The 16,651-nt window shown below is 39.3% G+C and overlaps 1 protein-coding gene across 6 annotated transcripts in view; it reads left to right on the top strand.

Annotated features, from left to right (window-relative positions):
• LOC115764608 (peripheral plasma membrane protein CASK) overlaps positions 1-16,188 on the top strand; it is a 34,604-nt gene extending 18,416 nt beyond the window's left edge. The window contains exons 2-13 of one of the 6 annotated variants that reach the window (XM_030707758.1): positions 10,343-10,528; positions 10,605-10,769; positions 10,829-10,897; positions 11,777-11,806; positions 12,172-12,270; positions 12,346-12,484; positions 13,430-13,483; positions 14,383-14,502; positions 14,562-14,684; positions 14,748-14,855; positions 14,914-15,089; positions 15,164-16,188. In XM_030707758.1, the coding sequence (XP_030563618.1) occupies positions 10,343-10,528; positions 10,605-10,769; positions 10,829-10,897; positions 11,777-11,806; positions 12,172-12,270; positions 12,346-12,484; positions 13,430-13,483; positions 14,383-14,502; positions 14,562-14,684; positions 14,748-14,855; positions 14,914-15,089; positions 15,164-15,343 (1,449 nt within the window). In that variant the 3' untranslated portion in view covers positions 15,344-16,188. The remainder of the gene's footprint in view (positions 1-10,342; positions 10,529-10,604; positions 10,770-10,828; positions 10,898-11,776; positions 11,807-12,171; positions 12,271-12,345; positions 12,485-13,429; positions 13,484-14,382; positions 14,503-14,561; positions 14,685-14,747; positions 14,856-14,913; positions 15,090-15,163) is intronic. The other 5 variants (XM_030707754.1, XM_030707759.1, XM_030707755.1 and 2 more) reach the window with 5 other exon arrangements.
• The last annotated feature ends 463 nt before the right edge of the window (positions 16,189-16,651 follow it).

Genomic DNA, 16,651 nt, shown 5'->3' with positions numbered 1-16,651 from the left:
AATATGAAAACAGAAACTAAAATAAATAGGTCCATGTGATTTGCAGGGCGTGGCGGGGGCGTCTATCATAATTCTCGGTGCTCTGTGACAATTGCCGTTTAGCGCTGTTTCTCTCCGGCTCCGGCGTCAAATTGAATGTCACTAATGCAATTAGTTCACACAAAATAATTCTCTTCCACTCGATTATAGCGCCTAATATGCCTGATGTCAGTTGTATGTTCCACCTATATACTATATGTGTAATTATGTGAGCATATATATATATATATATGTGTGGGTATATCATTTCCCAATGCACACACACAAAAGCGAACGGCGGCAGCATGAAGCAAAAAAGCGAAATGTCGTCATATGCAAAGTAGGCAGCGCATGGAACCATTACGCCTTTCAATTTCTCTGCCAGGCGGGTCACATTTACATAAATATTACACAAGACCAGGCGCAGGGACAGGCACAGGCACGGCAATGATGGGGCCAGACTCTGGGGCAGCATTGCAAATAGGCTCGTTATGCTGTCTTGCCGGAGCCGGGGCCTTGACAGCGTTTGGGGAGTTAATTTCAAGGTGTTGTTGGCCCTTTTCGGCAGATCATCCGGCCTGAAACTGTCGGCGAACTACCAAAAGGTGTGGCCCCGCCATTAAGTCGAGTTGAAAGCCTAACGATGCCGCTGTTCGTCTGATGTGATATCCACGCGGCTTGGATAAAACCTTTCTCGGCGCCTTGGTCACGTTTATGCAACTTTTCGTGTCCGAGTTTCATTATTTTTGTTAGCTAAAAGCTTTGCTACATAAACAGATACTTTGTCTACTTTCAGGCCATTCAGAATGTGATAGTTGCGCCTATTTTTGGCTATAAATTAGAATTTTTCGATAAAAAAAAAAAACATATATTTAATGCTTTAAATCTGAAAAGAATTTGGGACAAAAAATGGCCCGAATGTCGCCTTTTGTATATCATACATAAAAAATGTTTCGAGGATTGGATCAAGCGCTGGCAAAAGTGTGTTGCAGTCGATAGGGATTACTTGGAAGGGAACAATATGGACTTAGATAAATAAACTTGTATTTTGAATTTCCTAAATAAATTCCGGTCAACTTTTGATTCGGATGGTTTATCAGATTTATCGTTGCGTTCTTTCTGATGTTGTCGATACGAACTTTCTATTTTGAGTTAAATTTTAAGAATTCGCTTTCTAGTTACAAGAAAGTTAAAATTTTCGCTTCGCAGTTCTTACGAATTATGCAAGTAGTTCATTTATTTATATATACATATAATAATTAATATAATAGATAATATCTATAAAATGGTTTCAGACTCTTTAATATGCAGCACTCCCCATGTGGAGCGAAACACTTGCTTTCTCTTGTAGCACTTAAAACAAAGCCTTTTAATTATAACACAATACTGCACAACATGCAAATTGGTTTTATTATTTGAAAATTGCAATTTGCATTTATTTATTATTTTCTTTTGATAAGCGAAAGATTAATTGTGTAAGCGTAAAGAAAATATTTGCCGATACAAGTTTTGTGTTCAAGCACGTGGAAACATATTTCATTTATACATTTTTATTGCCTGTAAAATTATATCATACTTAATGAGATTCTGGGCTTTTAAGATGAGAGCAACAGAAGCAATTAACGAACCTCAAATGGATTTGGTTAATAAGTGCACACACACACACACACGCACACACACACACGCACATGAGTCCAATTGGGATTTTGTGGCTATTTAGGTTGTGCATGTGTGTTTGTGACGTGTTTTGCGGTAATCATAAGCAGATTTGCCGTCTACAGCTGAAATATCGCCTTTTAGCATTTCTCAAAGTGTGTAGTTAATTTTTGGCTGCTTCTTCTTCTGCTTTGTGGCCCATGTCGGCCATCAAAAGTGAAAAATATGCGCCTGATAGTGAGTCCAAGTGTTGTAAACTTTTTAATGGTTTCTTGCTGAAGCCCTCGTTTTCATGCACTTGGCTCGCAGCATTATATTCCTTTTGAGTGTTGGCTTTTAACTAGCTTGAAAAGTTTTGAAGAAACTCCAAAGAGCTTTTGCCGTGTGTGTGTGTGCGTGTGTATGTCCCGGCTGATTCATTATTGGTTTGACTTGGCCCCGAAAGAGGAAAAAGTGCCTAACTGACAAACAGACCAACTCTGCTGGCTGTTTGCCTTGACACTCTTCATTTGTGAATGCGTTAATTGCGCAAGCAAGGCACTTGCCCTAGTATGTCTCTCTCTCTCTCTCTCTCTCTCTCTCTCTCTCTGTGTGTGTGTGTGTGTACATAACACGTATGTAGATGTGTGTACACACACTGGCACTGGGCCAGACGCAGCTGTTGGCGTTGCTGTTGATGATGATGAACAAGCACAATGGCATGAACAAGCAGTCAGAGGCAGTTCCAACAACATCAAACAACAATGGCGATTACAACGCCAAGTGTGTACATTATTTTGCAATTTAGCAGCACACACACACTTGCACACACGCACACTCGCACACACACGCACACATGCGAAATTCGTACATGCGCTGAGCATCTCAAGGCGAGCAAACAAGAGGAAGCACAACAAAAACAACTGACAACCACGGACACAGGCAAAAACAAAAAAAAAAAGTCGAAAAAATAATTAGTTTACTTGTTACAAAACTCAGTTATCGCCCTTTGTGTCGCTGGGCTGTTGCTCTAGTTGAAATTGAATGAAAGCAAATACATATAAATAAACAGGCACATGTGTAACAGAAATATATATGTTGGCAAGTGTTGAGTGTGTCCTTTAATATAATAGCACAAAAAAATGTGGACAGCAAAAAAGTGTTGCCTAACCAAAAGGCGTTGCTTGAAAATGATGCCATAAGTAGATGCCACGCATGTGTGTGTCTGTGTGTGTGTGTGTGTGTGGGAGAGACCAAAGAAAAAGAAAGAAATAGAGAGAGTGAAAGAGAGTTACTTTCGTGCCTTGACTTCTGTGCCCCTTTCCACCGCTTTCGTGCAACAGGAAGAAGTTGACGCACCTCAAATAGATGGCACCTGATAAGTGCATACACACACGGCTTTTTAAAGTGTGCATGTGTGTCTGTGTGTGTGTGTGTCTGTGTTGTGTTTGGCCGTAATCATAAGCAGATTTGCAAGCAGCCGCAAACAACCGGGCGAAATTTCGCCTTTAGCCATTGTTCGAAACTTGTAGTTTGTTTTTTTTTTTTGTTTTGTTCTCCTTTTTGGGTGCATGTCGGGCGTCAAAATTGAATGATTTTCCCCTGACAGCTGCGGGCAGCACGGGGCTGATGCGGGTGGCGGGATAGATGGGTACACGGAGCACAGGATACAGATGACAGCGTGACAACGGCGCCAGATCCATTGTTCAACTGATAAGGCAACTGAGCATATTACCTGTGTCAATCATTGTACAGGTACGATGATGTACTGCCATTTGGAGCACTAACTAATAGGGCGCGACATAACATGTATATATATACATATATGTATATATATGGGATAAGGACAGCGAGTCGCCGCTCAATTACCGTGACATAGTCGTACGGTGAATGTTGTGTATGGAGTCCAATGTTAACTGTAAGACTGTGTCTCGGTGGTTGTTAGCTAATCAACAGCGACACATGAGACGCTGACGGAAACGCAAGTGAAAATTGTTCAAGTTGAGCCCCAAAAAAAAAAACAAAAAGGAAGAGTGTAAAGTTCTTACGTAAGTTTTGCTTGGAGAGAGTGAGAGAGGGAGGGGAAGCTCGCTCCTGTGATTGTTTCGTTTCGTTTGCTTGCCAGCTTATCAAACGTCAGGCACAGACATGACAGACACCCTTGGCACCCAAACTGACAGCTTGACAGACGCCTCTTCAGCCAAGAAACAACCTGGAAAAATATTCCATTTCACAAATTAATCATGCATATGATGCGTGCTCATTAGGCCATGTCCTGGGCTGGGCTGGGCTGGCGAGCATATGTCTATAAGCTGGCCACAAAAACTTGCGCCTGGTTGCGTTTTTGAGCCCCTTCGCGCCCAACGGCTGCTGCAGGAGCGCTGATAAGGCGCCAAGTGTCAAAACTATGAGCCAAGCGCTGCCAGTGGAGCACAGCCGAGCCCAGCACAACAATAAAACGTGCGGGCCAGACCACAAGATTAACTGTCGCACTGACTCACTCACTCTGGTTGCCCTGGCTGGTTGGCCTGCCTGGCTGCACGTTGTACTAATTAAAATTCGGCATTAATCCAGATGATTCAGCTGTCAACGTTCTCCCGACTGACTGTGTAGCTGCCCCTAATGAAGCCCGCTGCTGCGGCTGTAGCCAGTAACTGATGCCATTGCGGCCAGTGTCAGTTTCCCGGTTCCTATTGCTCTGACCCATCCGTACATAATGTACGTGTGTAATTGAAGTGTGGCCTGGCATATTAAAGAGCGCAAAGTTGTCGTTGTCGTTGTTGCTGCTCCTGGTTTTGCTGCTGCCACTGCTATGTAATTATTAAAACCAACAAATAAGGTTTTTGTGGCTGGTGTGAGGTTTTTGTGGCTTGCACGTTTCCACGTTGCCTCCTCCTTCACTGTCGGGTGGGTGGCTTAGCGCAAAGCTGATAAAATGACCAGACAACAGACAACAGACAACAGCCAGCAGCCGTGAGCCATAACTGACAACAACAACAACAATAACAACAACAACAATGCAGTTCTATAGAACAGTGCTGTTCATTTAGCTGCTCTTCTTACCTGAACTTCCACGTCTTAGATTACATTTTACTTAGCTGTGAGCTTGAAGTCATAGTTTTCTGTTCGTCTTAGTCGCATGATGTGCTATTAAAAAAATCATTGAAGCCCTGTTCATTCTATTTTAATGAACAGCTTCAAATAGAACTTGAAGCCAAAAAGTTTACTTTGACCCCCAAGGAGCATTCCTCTTTGTTGCGAAAAGCGTTAAAAACTTCTGATCTTTATTGAATGACTTTGAGGCCGTTCGAATGGTAAACTATGAAAGTTTAATACAATAATTTACCTTGAGTTTTCCATTTTTAGGTTGGAATTTTCCACAATTCCATCCTAGTTACATATATTTCCCATAAGCTAACTACAGTACAGTTTTCCTAGCTCCTACGACTTGGGCTGTACATATATGAAAATTCAACAATGGATCTGCTTAAAGAGTTGTCCACTTAAAGGATTTGTCTTTTTCGATACTTGGCCCAATCCCTCAAAATTGAAAAAAGGAGTCATGGCTAGAGTCTACTATAAACAGCGCAGCACTTCAAGAGTGCATTTGCCATAATCTGGATCAAACATGGAGGAAGCATCAGAGCGCGGTTTTTTTGCATGCATGTATAGATAAAAGCTTTTATGTTTGTAAAAGTAGCTCAGCTGCCACTTATTTTATTTTATTAAAGTATCGATACCATTTTAAACGATTCGTGAGATTCATAACTGGTCTATGATAAATTCATGAGGCTAGTTTTGTTTGCAGCAATGAAACTATGTTAGAAAGAAGGTTAAATACAAGCAAACTATACTCGGTTTCGCCTGATTGAGCATTTCTTCGAACTTTCTCAGAGTTCGTTATATTTTTTCCGCATATAGAAAATATATCTCTTCAAAAAAAGTCGTTGCGCTAATCTTAAAATTTAACCTTAAATTTGTTTAACTCTAAACATTATTAAACATTTGGCTTAAATCAAATCCTTTTCGACCTTGTTTTTCCCATTATCACAAGGGTTCGCAAGGGGTCAGAAAAAACAGCCTAAATTTATGGGCTTCACTTAGACACATATTTTCAGAGCTCAATTGTTAACCAATAAAAGTTGTTGGCTTGCTTAAATGGAACAAAGCCAAAACAACAAGTGAGCAAGCGTTAAATAAAAGCTTGCATGTTTTCTCTCACAGTCAAGCTGTTGCTCAACACTGTTAACCAGTGTCTCAAGTCGTTTTGGGCCCTGCCTTGCTGCTGCCTCAGCAAAGTTCGCACAAAATACACACACACACACACACACAGCCGGAGCCGAGCAAACAGCCAAATGCGGAGCAAGCGATTGTTTAGGATCAGGCCAGAATACATGGGGTAAACTAATATCTGCATATTGTGCGCCTCGTTGGGCAGCTGGGAACAGTGAGGGAGGGGGGCAGAGGGGGGTGTCAGCTGCTGACCGAGTGTGTGTTGGTAAAACTTTAACAAGTACTTAAGTATTAATCATGGAAATCAAAGTCAGCTGCGGGCCAGGCACACGTACCAGCTGAACATGTTTGTATAGCCTGCTATGCGTGCGTGTGTGTGTGTGTGTTCGTGTTAGCTTGGCCCAAAACTTTGTTGCTGACGCTGGCGTTGGCTATCAATGTCACAAGCCGCCGGGATTCAGATTCCGTGGCGGGGCACTGGCGGCGACTAATGAGGCATTAAACCTAACTGCTCAACTTTTCGCCTGTCAAGCATTTATTAAATTTAGCGTTTTATTGGCCCAACAACTTGGTGCTAACTATGGCCTGTCGCTTGCCCAAGAGGCGTGCCGGGAGGCGTGCTTCAGTTGAAATCAGATTACGTTGTTTACCGCTTACTTCTGGCGGTTGCACATCCAACTGGGCGGCAGCCACCCGCCCCCCCCTCCGATCTCGTGCTGTTTCCTAAGCCTCCTGCCATATTTAAATAGTTGCCGAGTTGAGCTAATTTTATTTCAAGTACGTAATTGCGTTTGCGGAAATTGTATTACCCATTTATTTAGTCGAATTTAGTCTGCATTGGCTGGCTAACGAATCCGAATATGTGGGGTTGGGAATTCGTTTTATGCCAGCATGGCTAAGCTCTCCGGCCTTTTTTTTCCGTGCCGGGATACTGATGAAAGTTCTGGTAATCAGATAGAAATTTGCGCAAGCAGCGATTCCATGTAGGAACAACTGTAAACCTTGCATAAGCCCCTATTAGAAATATTTGCTGCATTTCGAACAGTTTTCAATTACGAAACGCACACCAAAATAATATTGGATTTTGCATACCCTGTGTATGCTGAGACAAGTTAGAATTGAAGGTATATAGAAGTATATACTGGAATTGAATTGGGTTTTGTAAAGCTCGAGGGTAAGTTGTGGAATATAAGGACCAAAGCTAGTTTGAAAAATTCATAAACGCAGTTTAAGAAACCTTATTTAAATTTGTAACAAGTTTTGATTTTATATCTGATGTTGGCGCTTATCTTACCCTGACAACGCCGGTTAATTTTTATAGCACACTATAAAATAATTGACAGGCGTGAGTAGCTTAAGTTATTTTCCCATTTCTGTTTGTATTTATCTAGTTTCAGTATATGTACATTATATGTTCATTGTTTCTCAGAAAACATTCCAGGTTTTGTATATCCATTAAATAAACCCGTTTACAGAGTATCTACCAGCAGTGCACGCTCTGCTGCAAAACTCTTTTCGTTTTATGCTGTCACTAATTAGAATTTTTGTCTGACAGTCACCAAATAGTTTGCAAAATTAAAAACTTGAAGCATGCTCACCAAAAAGCAACTCGCTTTTATTTTCGTGAACAATATTAATTTACAGAATTAAATGAAATAACATGCATATTTTATTTAATGCAGTCTCCAGTCAGTTTTAAATGTATTTTATTTGTTATTTGTTTCGTTTTCATTTAATTAAATTGTCATAAATATATTGTTTGAGCGCATTGTTCAATGGCAAGTTTGTTTAAGGGGAAAACATTTTGTAAGTTATCCCCATTTCACCTTAAATGACAATTAAATTTGAATATATATTTCGGCAATAATTGAACTGAATATATATATTGAAATAAATATAATTTAAATATGTGTAATATTAGACGAGCTAAATTCCCTAACCTTAAAATAATGTGTTTTCAATAGAAGCTTCTTTACAATTCGCATTCTTGATGGCCTCTTAAAAAATGAATGCTTTACTTTATATCAAGCTTAAAGTTGGCTAAAAAGAATTTGACAAGCTATTATCGATGATAAAGTCGGTAAATTTTTCATTTATGGATTAACTTTCTTTTAAAAGTGTTTTTTAATGTTTGCTAGCAGGAAACAGTGCTGCAGGATGTAAAATTTGTTAAAAGGTTGCAACTCTTAATTGATGTTCTGTTATTGACTTTACTAAGTGTTGTCAAGTTAGTAAAGTAAGAGACTATTAACACTGGCAAGTACTTACAAAAGTAGCTAGAACAGTTGATTTTTCTTGTACATTATCGATTGAACTGTTGATTTTTGTTTTTGTACACATAAAAATAAACTAAGAAATATTTGACTTAATCTTTTCGAAGCACATTATGCCATATAAACTTAGCACTCGGCAGTTTATACTTTGTCTATAAAATACTTGTTAAAACACTTTACATGTTTTGGCATGTGTCTGTGAAAAGTGGAAGGAAACAATTTAAATCTTAGATCAATTTACTAAAAGTCTGAATGCATGGAAATAACAACACATAAATGTTTATATGCATATTTATGCGTATATCTAATATTAAAGAGCTGGTAAAACATTTGCTTTAATGTAAAGAAACTCTGATAGAGGTTAAATGGACCTCGTAGCAATTCAATTACATTGATTCGTCTTGATGCGTTCTTATAGCACAAATATATTGGCAGCAGTCGAAATAATTGCGTTTGCATTTGACAAATACACACAGAACCACGAGCTGGCTAGATCCCAGCAACAAAATATGTTGATATCAACGATTTGTTAGTCGGAAATATGCAAGCAATGACTGAGCATTAGAGGCATTTTTGTGTTGGCCCAAATCGATTAGGTAGCCAGGAATTGAGTTGTGAATCAAATTCACAAACTCAATCAGCCCATCGACAGCAAATGCTGTAACTATACGTAGTCTACATGCCTAAATGATTTCATATTTTGATTTACTTTGGCTTGCTGGCAACAAATCGGAGTGTGTTAAAAGCATTATGAAATATTTATGCACTCTCGGCATTGCGGATATATGCACGAAGTGAATGCCAAGTGATGCTGATTGGGAAGCTGCTAGTGACTGGAACTGTGACTGGAGCTGTGACACTGACAGTGACGGTGTGTGAAAGCTGCTTAGGCTTTGCAAAAGTACTCAAAGAAGTGAGAAGCGGAGAGAGAGGCGCACTGAAAAAGCCAATTTACTTTTAAGCAGCCTAAAAGCGAGCAACGAAAATTTTTTTCTATGCCAGCCCCGCCCACCCGATTGACTGGCCCGCCCGCCTGTCAGCACATACAAGACCAACTAGTGACAGACCAACTAAAAGGCGACTGCGGCTGCTTTTGTAATGTTAAAGCGGCGTCAGCGTCAGCGTCTGTGGCGGAAATGAAACGTGCAACTGAGTGGGCGTCAGAGGGAGGCCGCTGCGTACGTGCCTCTCCCTCTATGTGTGTGTGTGTGAGTGTGTGTATAAGCCTGTTTGTGTGCTTCTGGCATTGAGTAATCATCAACGATGAAAATTGCGTTTTTTTTTATGGAGCTATCCGCAAAAGCGCTGACAAGGCCTAGCTATACTTAGCATATGTATATGTGCATACCTGAGTGAGTGTGCGTGCGTGTGTGTGTGTGTGTGCGTGCGTTTGTGTAGGTGTGCGACGTTCGTGCGACACAGCATGGGCACGCATTAAAATCCTTTTTTATGACCCATCGTTCGCCCAGTTGAGGTCCTGCCATTGTGCGTGTGTGTGTGTGTGTGTGTGTGTGTGTGTGTGTGTGTGTGTGTGTGTGTGTGTGGGTATTACAAATTCTGTGCCTTGTCTTGCTATCTTGCGGTTTGTCGGGGACACCGCACAAATTAATTTCCACAGCATATTCAAAGTGTTATTAAACATAATTTATTAAAAGCGAAATTGTATAAAGTCAAGCCGTTGCTCTCGTAGGCTCCGACTGAGCCGGGGGCTGCTGCACTTGAGCGCCTGTAATAAATTTTTGTGATTTTCGTTGTTTTTTATTTTGGGAAGGAAGGCTGCTCGGGATCATGGGCTTCATGTGCGTGCCTTTTCGTAGCCGGTTTTTTTTTTTTTTTTTTTTTTTGTTGGCTTGGCAACAAATGTTGCCAGTTAATGTTGTAAACAAGTTGTGTGTGGGCGCTCGACAGCGCTTGAACCCGTCTCTGTGGCCGGGCTTACCCTGTCTGCGCCTTTGTGTGTGTGTGTGCGTTTGGGTTATGATATATGAGACAGGCATAGCAAATCGGAAATTTAATTTCCACAGAAAGTGGCTTTGAAATGGCTTTTAGCCGCATAATAACTGGCAGCTTAATTGCCGGCCATAATTTTGCGAGTCGCCTTCGTTCGGCCAAAGGCAGAAAATGCCCAAGAAAAGGCTAACAGCGAATGTGTTTAATTTTGCTTCTACCTTGTTGTTCGACAGGCGCTGCTGCATACACACGATGTTGTCGCCCGGGATGTTTATGGCGAGGAGGCGCTGCGCGTCACCCCGCCGCCCATGGTGCCCTTTCTCAATGGCGACGAGCTGGACAATGTGGAGGGCGGCGAGCTGCAGCATGTGACACGCGTGCGTCTTGTGCAATTCCAAAAGAACACCGACGAGCCCATGGTAAATCAAAATAGCCGCAACAATTAGCCCCTTGATGCTCACAACTGTTTTCCCATTAACCACTTTGCTGCTGCAGGGCATCACGCTTAAAATGACCGAGGACGGGCGCTGCATTGTGGCGCGCATCATGCACGGCGGCATGATACACAGACAGGCCACGTTGCACGTGGGCGACGAAATCCGGGAGATCAATGGGCAGCCGGTGCAGCATCAGTCGGTGGGTCAATTGCAACGAATGCTGGTAAGCTTGCCACTTGCATTTTGAGCCAAATTTTCCTCTTACCAATCGTTTTCATGCAGCGCGAGGCACGCGGTTCCGTTACCTTTAAAATAGTTCCTTCTTACCGTAGCGCACCGCCACCCTGTGAGGTAAGTTTGGCCTTTAACTAATAAAGATTTTCTTTCATTAGAATATATCATTTTGGTAGAATTCAATATTAAACGCATTCCATATTATTTACTAACAGCTTGTGCACTTATTTAAACAAATTAATTGAAATTTTAAATTGATTTTAATTTGAACAATTTATTGCAATGTATTTTATTGTAATAAATATGATTAGCCTGGGGTTAAATTAAATATTTTGACAGGCAAGCAGGCTAAACCTGCATATACATAAATTATAAACTTTGGTCAATGAATTTCATTTTATTTTATTTTTTTGAATTTAAACTGATTTCGGTCAATGTTATTTTCTCAATGAAGCCTGTCAATCAAATGTGACAAATTTTGATAAAAAACATTTCTTCTTTTTTTCTGGTTGCATTGGCAGCTTAAAATTAATTTGTTAAAGAGACTTACATGCAAACTGATATTATCTTTTTGGGTGTAAGACAAACAAGAATATGAAAGTAACAAACAAAATAAATAAAGCTTTACGAGTATCTTTAGGTGACAAATGAATCAATAGCTTGCCCAACGAGTATCTCTAGGTGACAAATGAATCAATAGCTTGCTTTGCGAATCTCGTTACAAAGTCGAAGCCTTGATTTGATTTGGTTTGCCTTGATAATTGAAAAGTAAATTAGAGATTTCCTCATTGTGATTGTAGACTAGCATTGAGCATAAAGCACACTAATCATTAAAAAGAATCACTTTGAAGGCATCAATGCATTAGTGCATCAATGCAGTATTCGTTTGTCCCGTTGCCTGTAGTGGAAATCCATTAAGCAATTATTTTGTTTGCCATTAACATTAACATGACTCCTACTCGCTCTTCACTGCTCCCTTCCAACCTGAACATGCAGCTATTCAGGATAAGACCTGCTCCAGTGCTTGTAAGTATCACGTTCAAACAAATCAACATACACACACGCACACACACACACACACGTGCATGTCATACCAATACATGTGCATACATGTGTGTACATAAGCATATGCATTTACATCGCTGTCGAGTCTGCTCATTAGATGTAATCTAAATGCGAAAATTGGACTAATTATTAAGCATCGGCTATCCAGTCAGTCGCAACATCAGCATAAGGCAAAATAGCCAAATGTCCTTTGCTTGTTCTGATGCTGCTCTGTCTCCGGTTTCAAGGCAAAGCCCCTACCGAATAGGTTGCTTCGACTTCAGCTACTAAAAGGTGTTTCTTTGTTGTCTTCTCTCTTTTTTTCCATTTGCCAATTTGCTGTGCAGATTTTTGTTCGTGCACAGTTCGATTATAATCCCCTGGATGATGAGCTTATACCGTGCGCCCAGGCGGGCATTGCATTCCAAGTGGGCGACATACTGCAGGTAGGTGCATTAGGAGGGCGCAGCCTGCAGTCTGATGGCACTCAACTAATGACTGGCTACGTTTTTGGTGTTTAGATCATTAGCAAGGATGATCATCACTGGTGGCAGGCGAGAATTGATACGGTGGGCGGTTCAGCGGGCCTGATACCATCACCTGAGCTGCAGGAATGGCGCATTGCCTGTCAGACCGTTGACAAGACCAAGCAGGAGCAGGGTAAGTGCACAGTTCACACATTTCTATTTAACATTTACATAAATACATTTAACCAACTATGTGTACTATTTTTATGTGTAATTGGATGCTAAATATATAATCGTATGCTTTATAATTCTATAATATTGGGAAGTGTGTGATCAATTCGTAGTTAGCCAGAAACCATCATGAAAGCGCGCTCTCTCTCTCTCTCTCTCTCTCTCTCTCTGTCTGCAGCGTCCAGCTTACGACTAGAAAACACACACACACACACACACGCACAACCGTACATATACACACATGAACACTTACACCAGAGAATTGCATGACAAAAAAAAAAAGAAGTAGTTTCAAAAGTGCCCTAAATTTCGTCAAAATATTACAAAACAACACCAAAAATATATGTTGCTTAAGGGATTATGACACTCTAGAGTCCAAAAGTATATTTGTTAAATTATAAAGTCACTTAAAAGAAGAAGTTTAAGAATTAGAATTTATTGAAGAAAAGAATATATTCCTTGTTGCAGCAATATTTCTCCAATTTTCAGGCTCTTCAAAAATATAATCTTTAAAGCATCACGTAATAGCTATGCTAATTACAAAAATCTAGCTGCTTCTATAAAGAATTAATTTTTTTAGGTGCTTGTAAAATTTGGACTGAATCGTTTGAAAATTGTCCAACTTATTGATAAAGTTGGCTCGAAAATTATTTTGGTTTCGGCCATGGTCGAGATCCTTAGATTGATTGAGATCCTTAGAGAAACCTTAGGGAACCCAAAAATGATTTTGAAAATCCTAGAGTATTATAAGCCCTTAAGTGTAAGCAACTCACACGTAGATCGAACACAATCCCTACGTCAAGATATATATATATATATGCATATTATAATCAATCTCGTGAAATCGCCAATTACACATTTTATATATATATATATATGTATGTATATGTATAACAATGTTATGCAGGAGAGCCGGGTGCTGGATGTTCCGCTCACGCAGATGGGTGTGATGGATCAGCAGGTAGCTAATACTCATAAGACCCAAATAAATAAAATGACAACTTGCCAACAACCGAACTTTAAAGTTTTTTCTTGAGTTTTCTATTTACTCAATTTTCGTTCATCACCAAACGTAGCAAAGCAAAGCTCATTTCAAACGGCACTTCCACACCCAAAACTCTAGAAAAGTACCAACATGTCATCTAAAACATAAAGTATAATCGGACACCGATTGCCAAATACCCTTGCAGAACTTTTGGAGGGACTAAAGATTGAAATAAAATGGATTTTTTCTAGTGAAAATTGCAAAATTAAAAATTTTTGAAATTTTTACATCATTTTTACAATTGCATTGTTTGATGTTGTATACAGAAATCTTTATGTTATAAGAGTTCTTGATTTTGTAAGTCATAATTATTTAATACATGTCCGATCGATTACAAATTTATTACTTACATTGTGGATGATTCATTATATCCTTTTTTACAAATATCTCAAGCAATTCATATTTAATTTATTATTATCAATATTTATTACTATTTCTCTCTGCAAGAGTATCGACCACAATTAACCAAACGCAAAGCTGATTATCACCTGTTCAATGCCATTAATTATAATACAGACATTATATGAACATCATGCATAAAAGTAGACGCGCTTTAATATTAATAAACAGCAGCTCATAAACAGATCCATTATCATCCGCTTCGAGTTGAAACAGTGCATGCTAAATAATTGGTGTTTCTGAACAATTGTCGGATAAGTACATACTTTGTGCAATTGTACAAAGTAGGGATAAGAATCAAACTAAGGACTTATTAACTCGCCATGTGAAGCTTGTTTGCATGCATGTTTTTTCAATAAATCGAATCTTAAACACAGCCAATAGATGTAAAACATATCACTCTATGTAACCCACAGTAAACTGTTCCATCTTTGGGCGTAAGAAGAAGCAATGTCGGGACAAATATTTGGCAAAACATAATGCCATATTCGATACGCTTGATGTGGTCACATACGAAGAGGTTGTCAAAGTGCCAGGTAATATTTAATTAACCAACTAAAGAGGTAGATAATAATAAGTTATCCTTTATATTTAGTGGGTGATCCGAACTTTCAGAGGAAGACATTGGTGCTATTAGGCGCACATGGCGTGGGCAGGCGGCATATTAAGAATACTTTAATATCAAAGTATCCCGATAAGTACGCCTATCCCATACCACGTAAGTGAAACTAATTAAACAGATTAAGAACAAATGATTAAAAAAAGCTTGTTTTATGAACAGATACAACGAGACCTGCTAAGCCCGAGGAGGAGAACGGACGCAGCTATTACTTTGTTTCACATGACGAAATGATGGCCGATATTGGTGCCAATGAGTATTTGGAATATGGTGAGCATATAAAACTAGTTGCCTATAGTTTGCATTCAAACAAAATGTTTATGAATAGGAACCCATGAGGACGCCATGTATGGCACCAAGCTGGACACGATTCGACGCATACATACCGAGGGTAAAATGGCTATACTAGACGTGGAGCCGCAGGCACTTAAAATTCTGCGCACAGCTGAATTCACGCCCTATGTGGTGTTTATAGCGGCGCCATCGCTGCAGAACATTGCGGATGTAAGGCTCACAAGAGTGTCACATGGGTTTTTAATTAAGCTTTGGTAATTGAAAATTTGTATTTTGAAATGCAGTACGATGGCAGCTTGGAGCGTTTGGCCAAGGAATCGGATATGCTGCGTCAACTGTATGGACATTTCTTTGACTTGACCATTGTGAACAACGATATAAGCGAGACGATTGCCACGCTGGAATCGGCCATAGAACGTGTGCACACCACACCACAATGGGTGCCCGTCTCTTGGCTCTACTGACAAGACAGTGAGCTGGAATGCCCCGACTGTCTTGATGGCTGCGATTGCGAGTGGGATGCATACACAAAGGCGTCCAATGTGGCGCTATACTGAGTACACATACACACACCATTAAAGTATTAACAAGGCACAAATACAACACAGCAAACAAGCATCCACAAGAAACAAACACACACAGTCAAATTGGAGCGCCTGGCGCCCAAAACAAAACATACACACACACACATACAAACATCTATAAAGAATGGGTATTATGGGAATTGCAGTCGCAACGCAAAGACAATTTGTAAAGTTGAAAAATACTTATTTAAATTTGAGTTTCTGTTTTATTGTTTATATTTGATGTTATTTTTAGTCAACATAAGTTAAATATTAATTGTATTTGCCATTCCAGCAAGCTGCGCACTGCGGCTTGTTAATTGTTTGTGTTATTGTTTTATTTAATGTTGCTCTTAGTATTCTTTTGCCAGGCACCATTAATCGCTTACGTAATTCTTCCTGCACTTGTTAGTGGTTAAGTTAACTTGAACAGAAAACAACAAAAGCACTCCAGCAACAAAATACAAAATACAAAAGTGAAAAGTTATACAATTTTTTTTCGTTTTGTTTGCAACTTAATTAAAAGTCTTTTGAAAAGCGAGCGTGAAACGAGTTAGTAAATTATAGCGAACTACGTAATTAAATTTAACTAACATAGAACAAAATGAAAAACATGAAGAGTCATAACGAGCAACTGCAACAATACGAGTATAAAATATAGTATGATGTGAGCAATTTCAAGTGTTTCAAACAAATTAAAAAAAAAAAACAATTAAATACACATTGCAAAACAAAAAACAAAAAATTTAAACAAAATAAAATACAAACATTTAACAAATATATTGTGCACGGTTTTAAATGCAATAAAGAAAATACATCATGCAAATGATTAACACTTACATACACAAAGCAAAACTGCGAAAATGTCAAAGCATTTGCAAATAAATTGTTGAATTTGAATTAATTTAATTAAGAATTTAAAAGGAAATGCAATCAAACAAAATAAGCATCATTTATTTGCCGCAGCGTTAACATTATAAACGACACTTTACTCAAAGAAAGGCAAATAAAAACATAGAGTGAGCACAAAAATGAACACACACACACCCACACACACAAACACACACACAGACACTTACTAACAGCAACAATAAAGTAAAAGTAAAAGTAAATGTAAAACGAGAGCAAATGGTAAAATTAAATACCCTTTGAACCACTATTTAGTAAAGAACAAATAATGTGTGCATGTCAACGCACCAAACACATAGA

The sequence above is a fragment of the Drosophila novamexicana genome, unplaced genomic scaffold (assembly GCF_003285875.2).
Source record: "Drosophila novamexicana strain 15010-1031.04,08,12 unplaced genomic scaffold, DnovRS2.1 tig00000870-arrow-arrow-pilon, whole genome shotgun sequence".
In the NCBI taxonomy this organism is placed as follows: Eukaryota; Metazoa; Arthropoda; class Insecta; order Diptera; family Drosophilidae; genus Drosophila; species Drosophila novamexicana.
The sequence above is the reverse complement of the archived record's forward strand: the minus strand, read 5'-3'. Positions and strand labels throughout refer to the sequence as shown.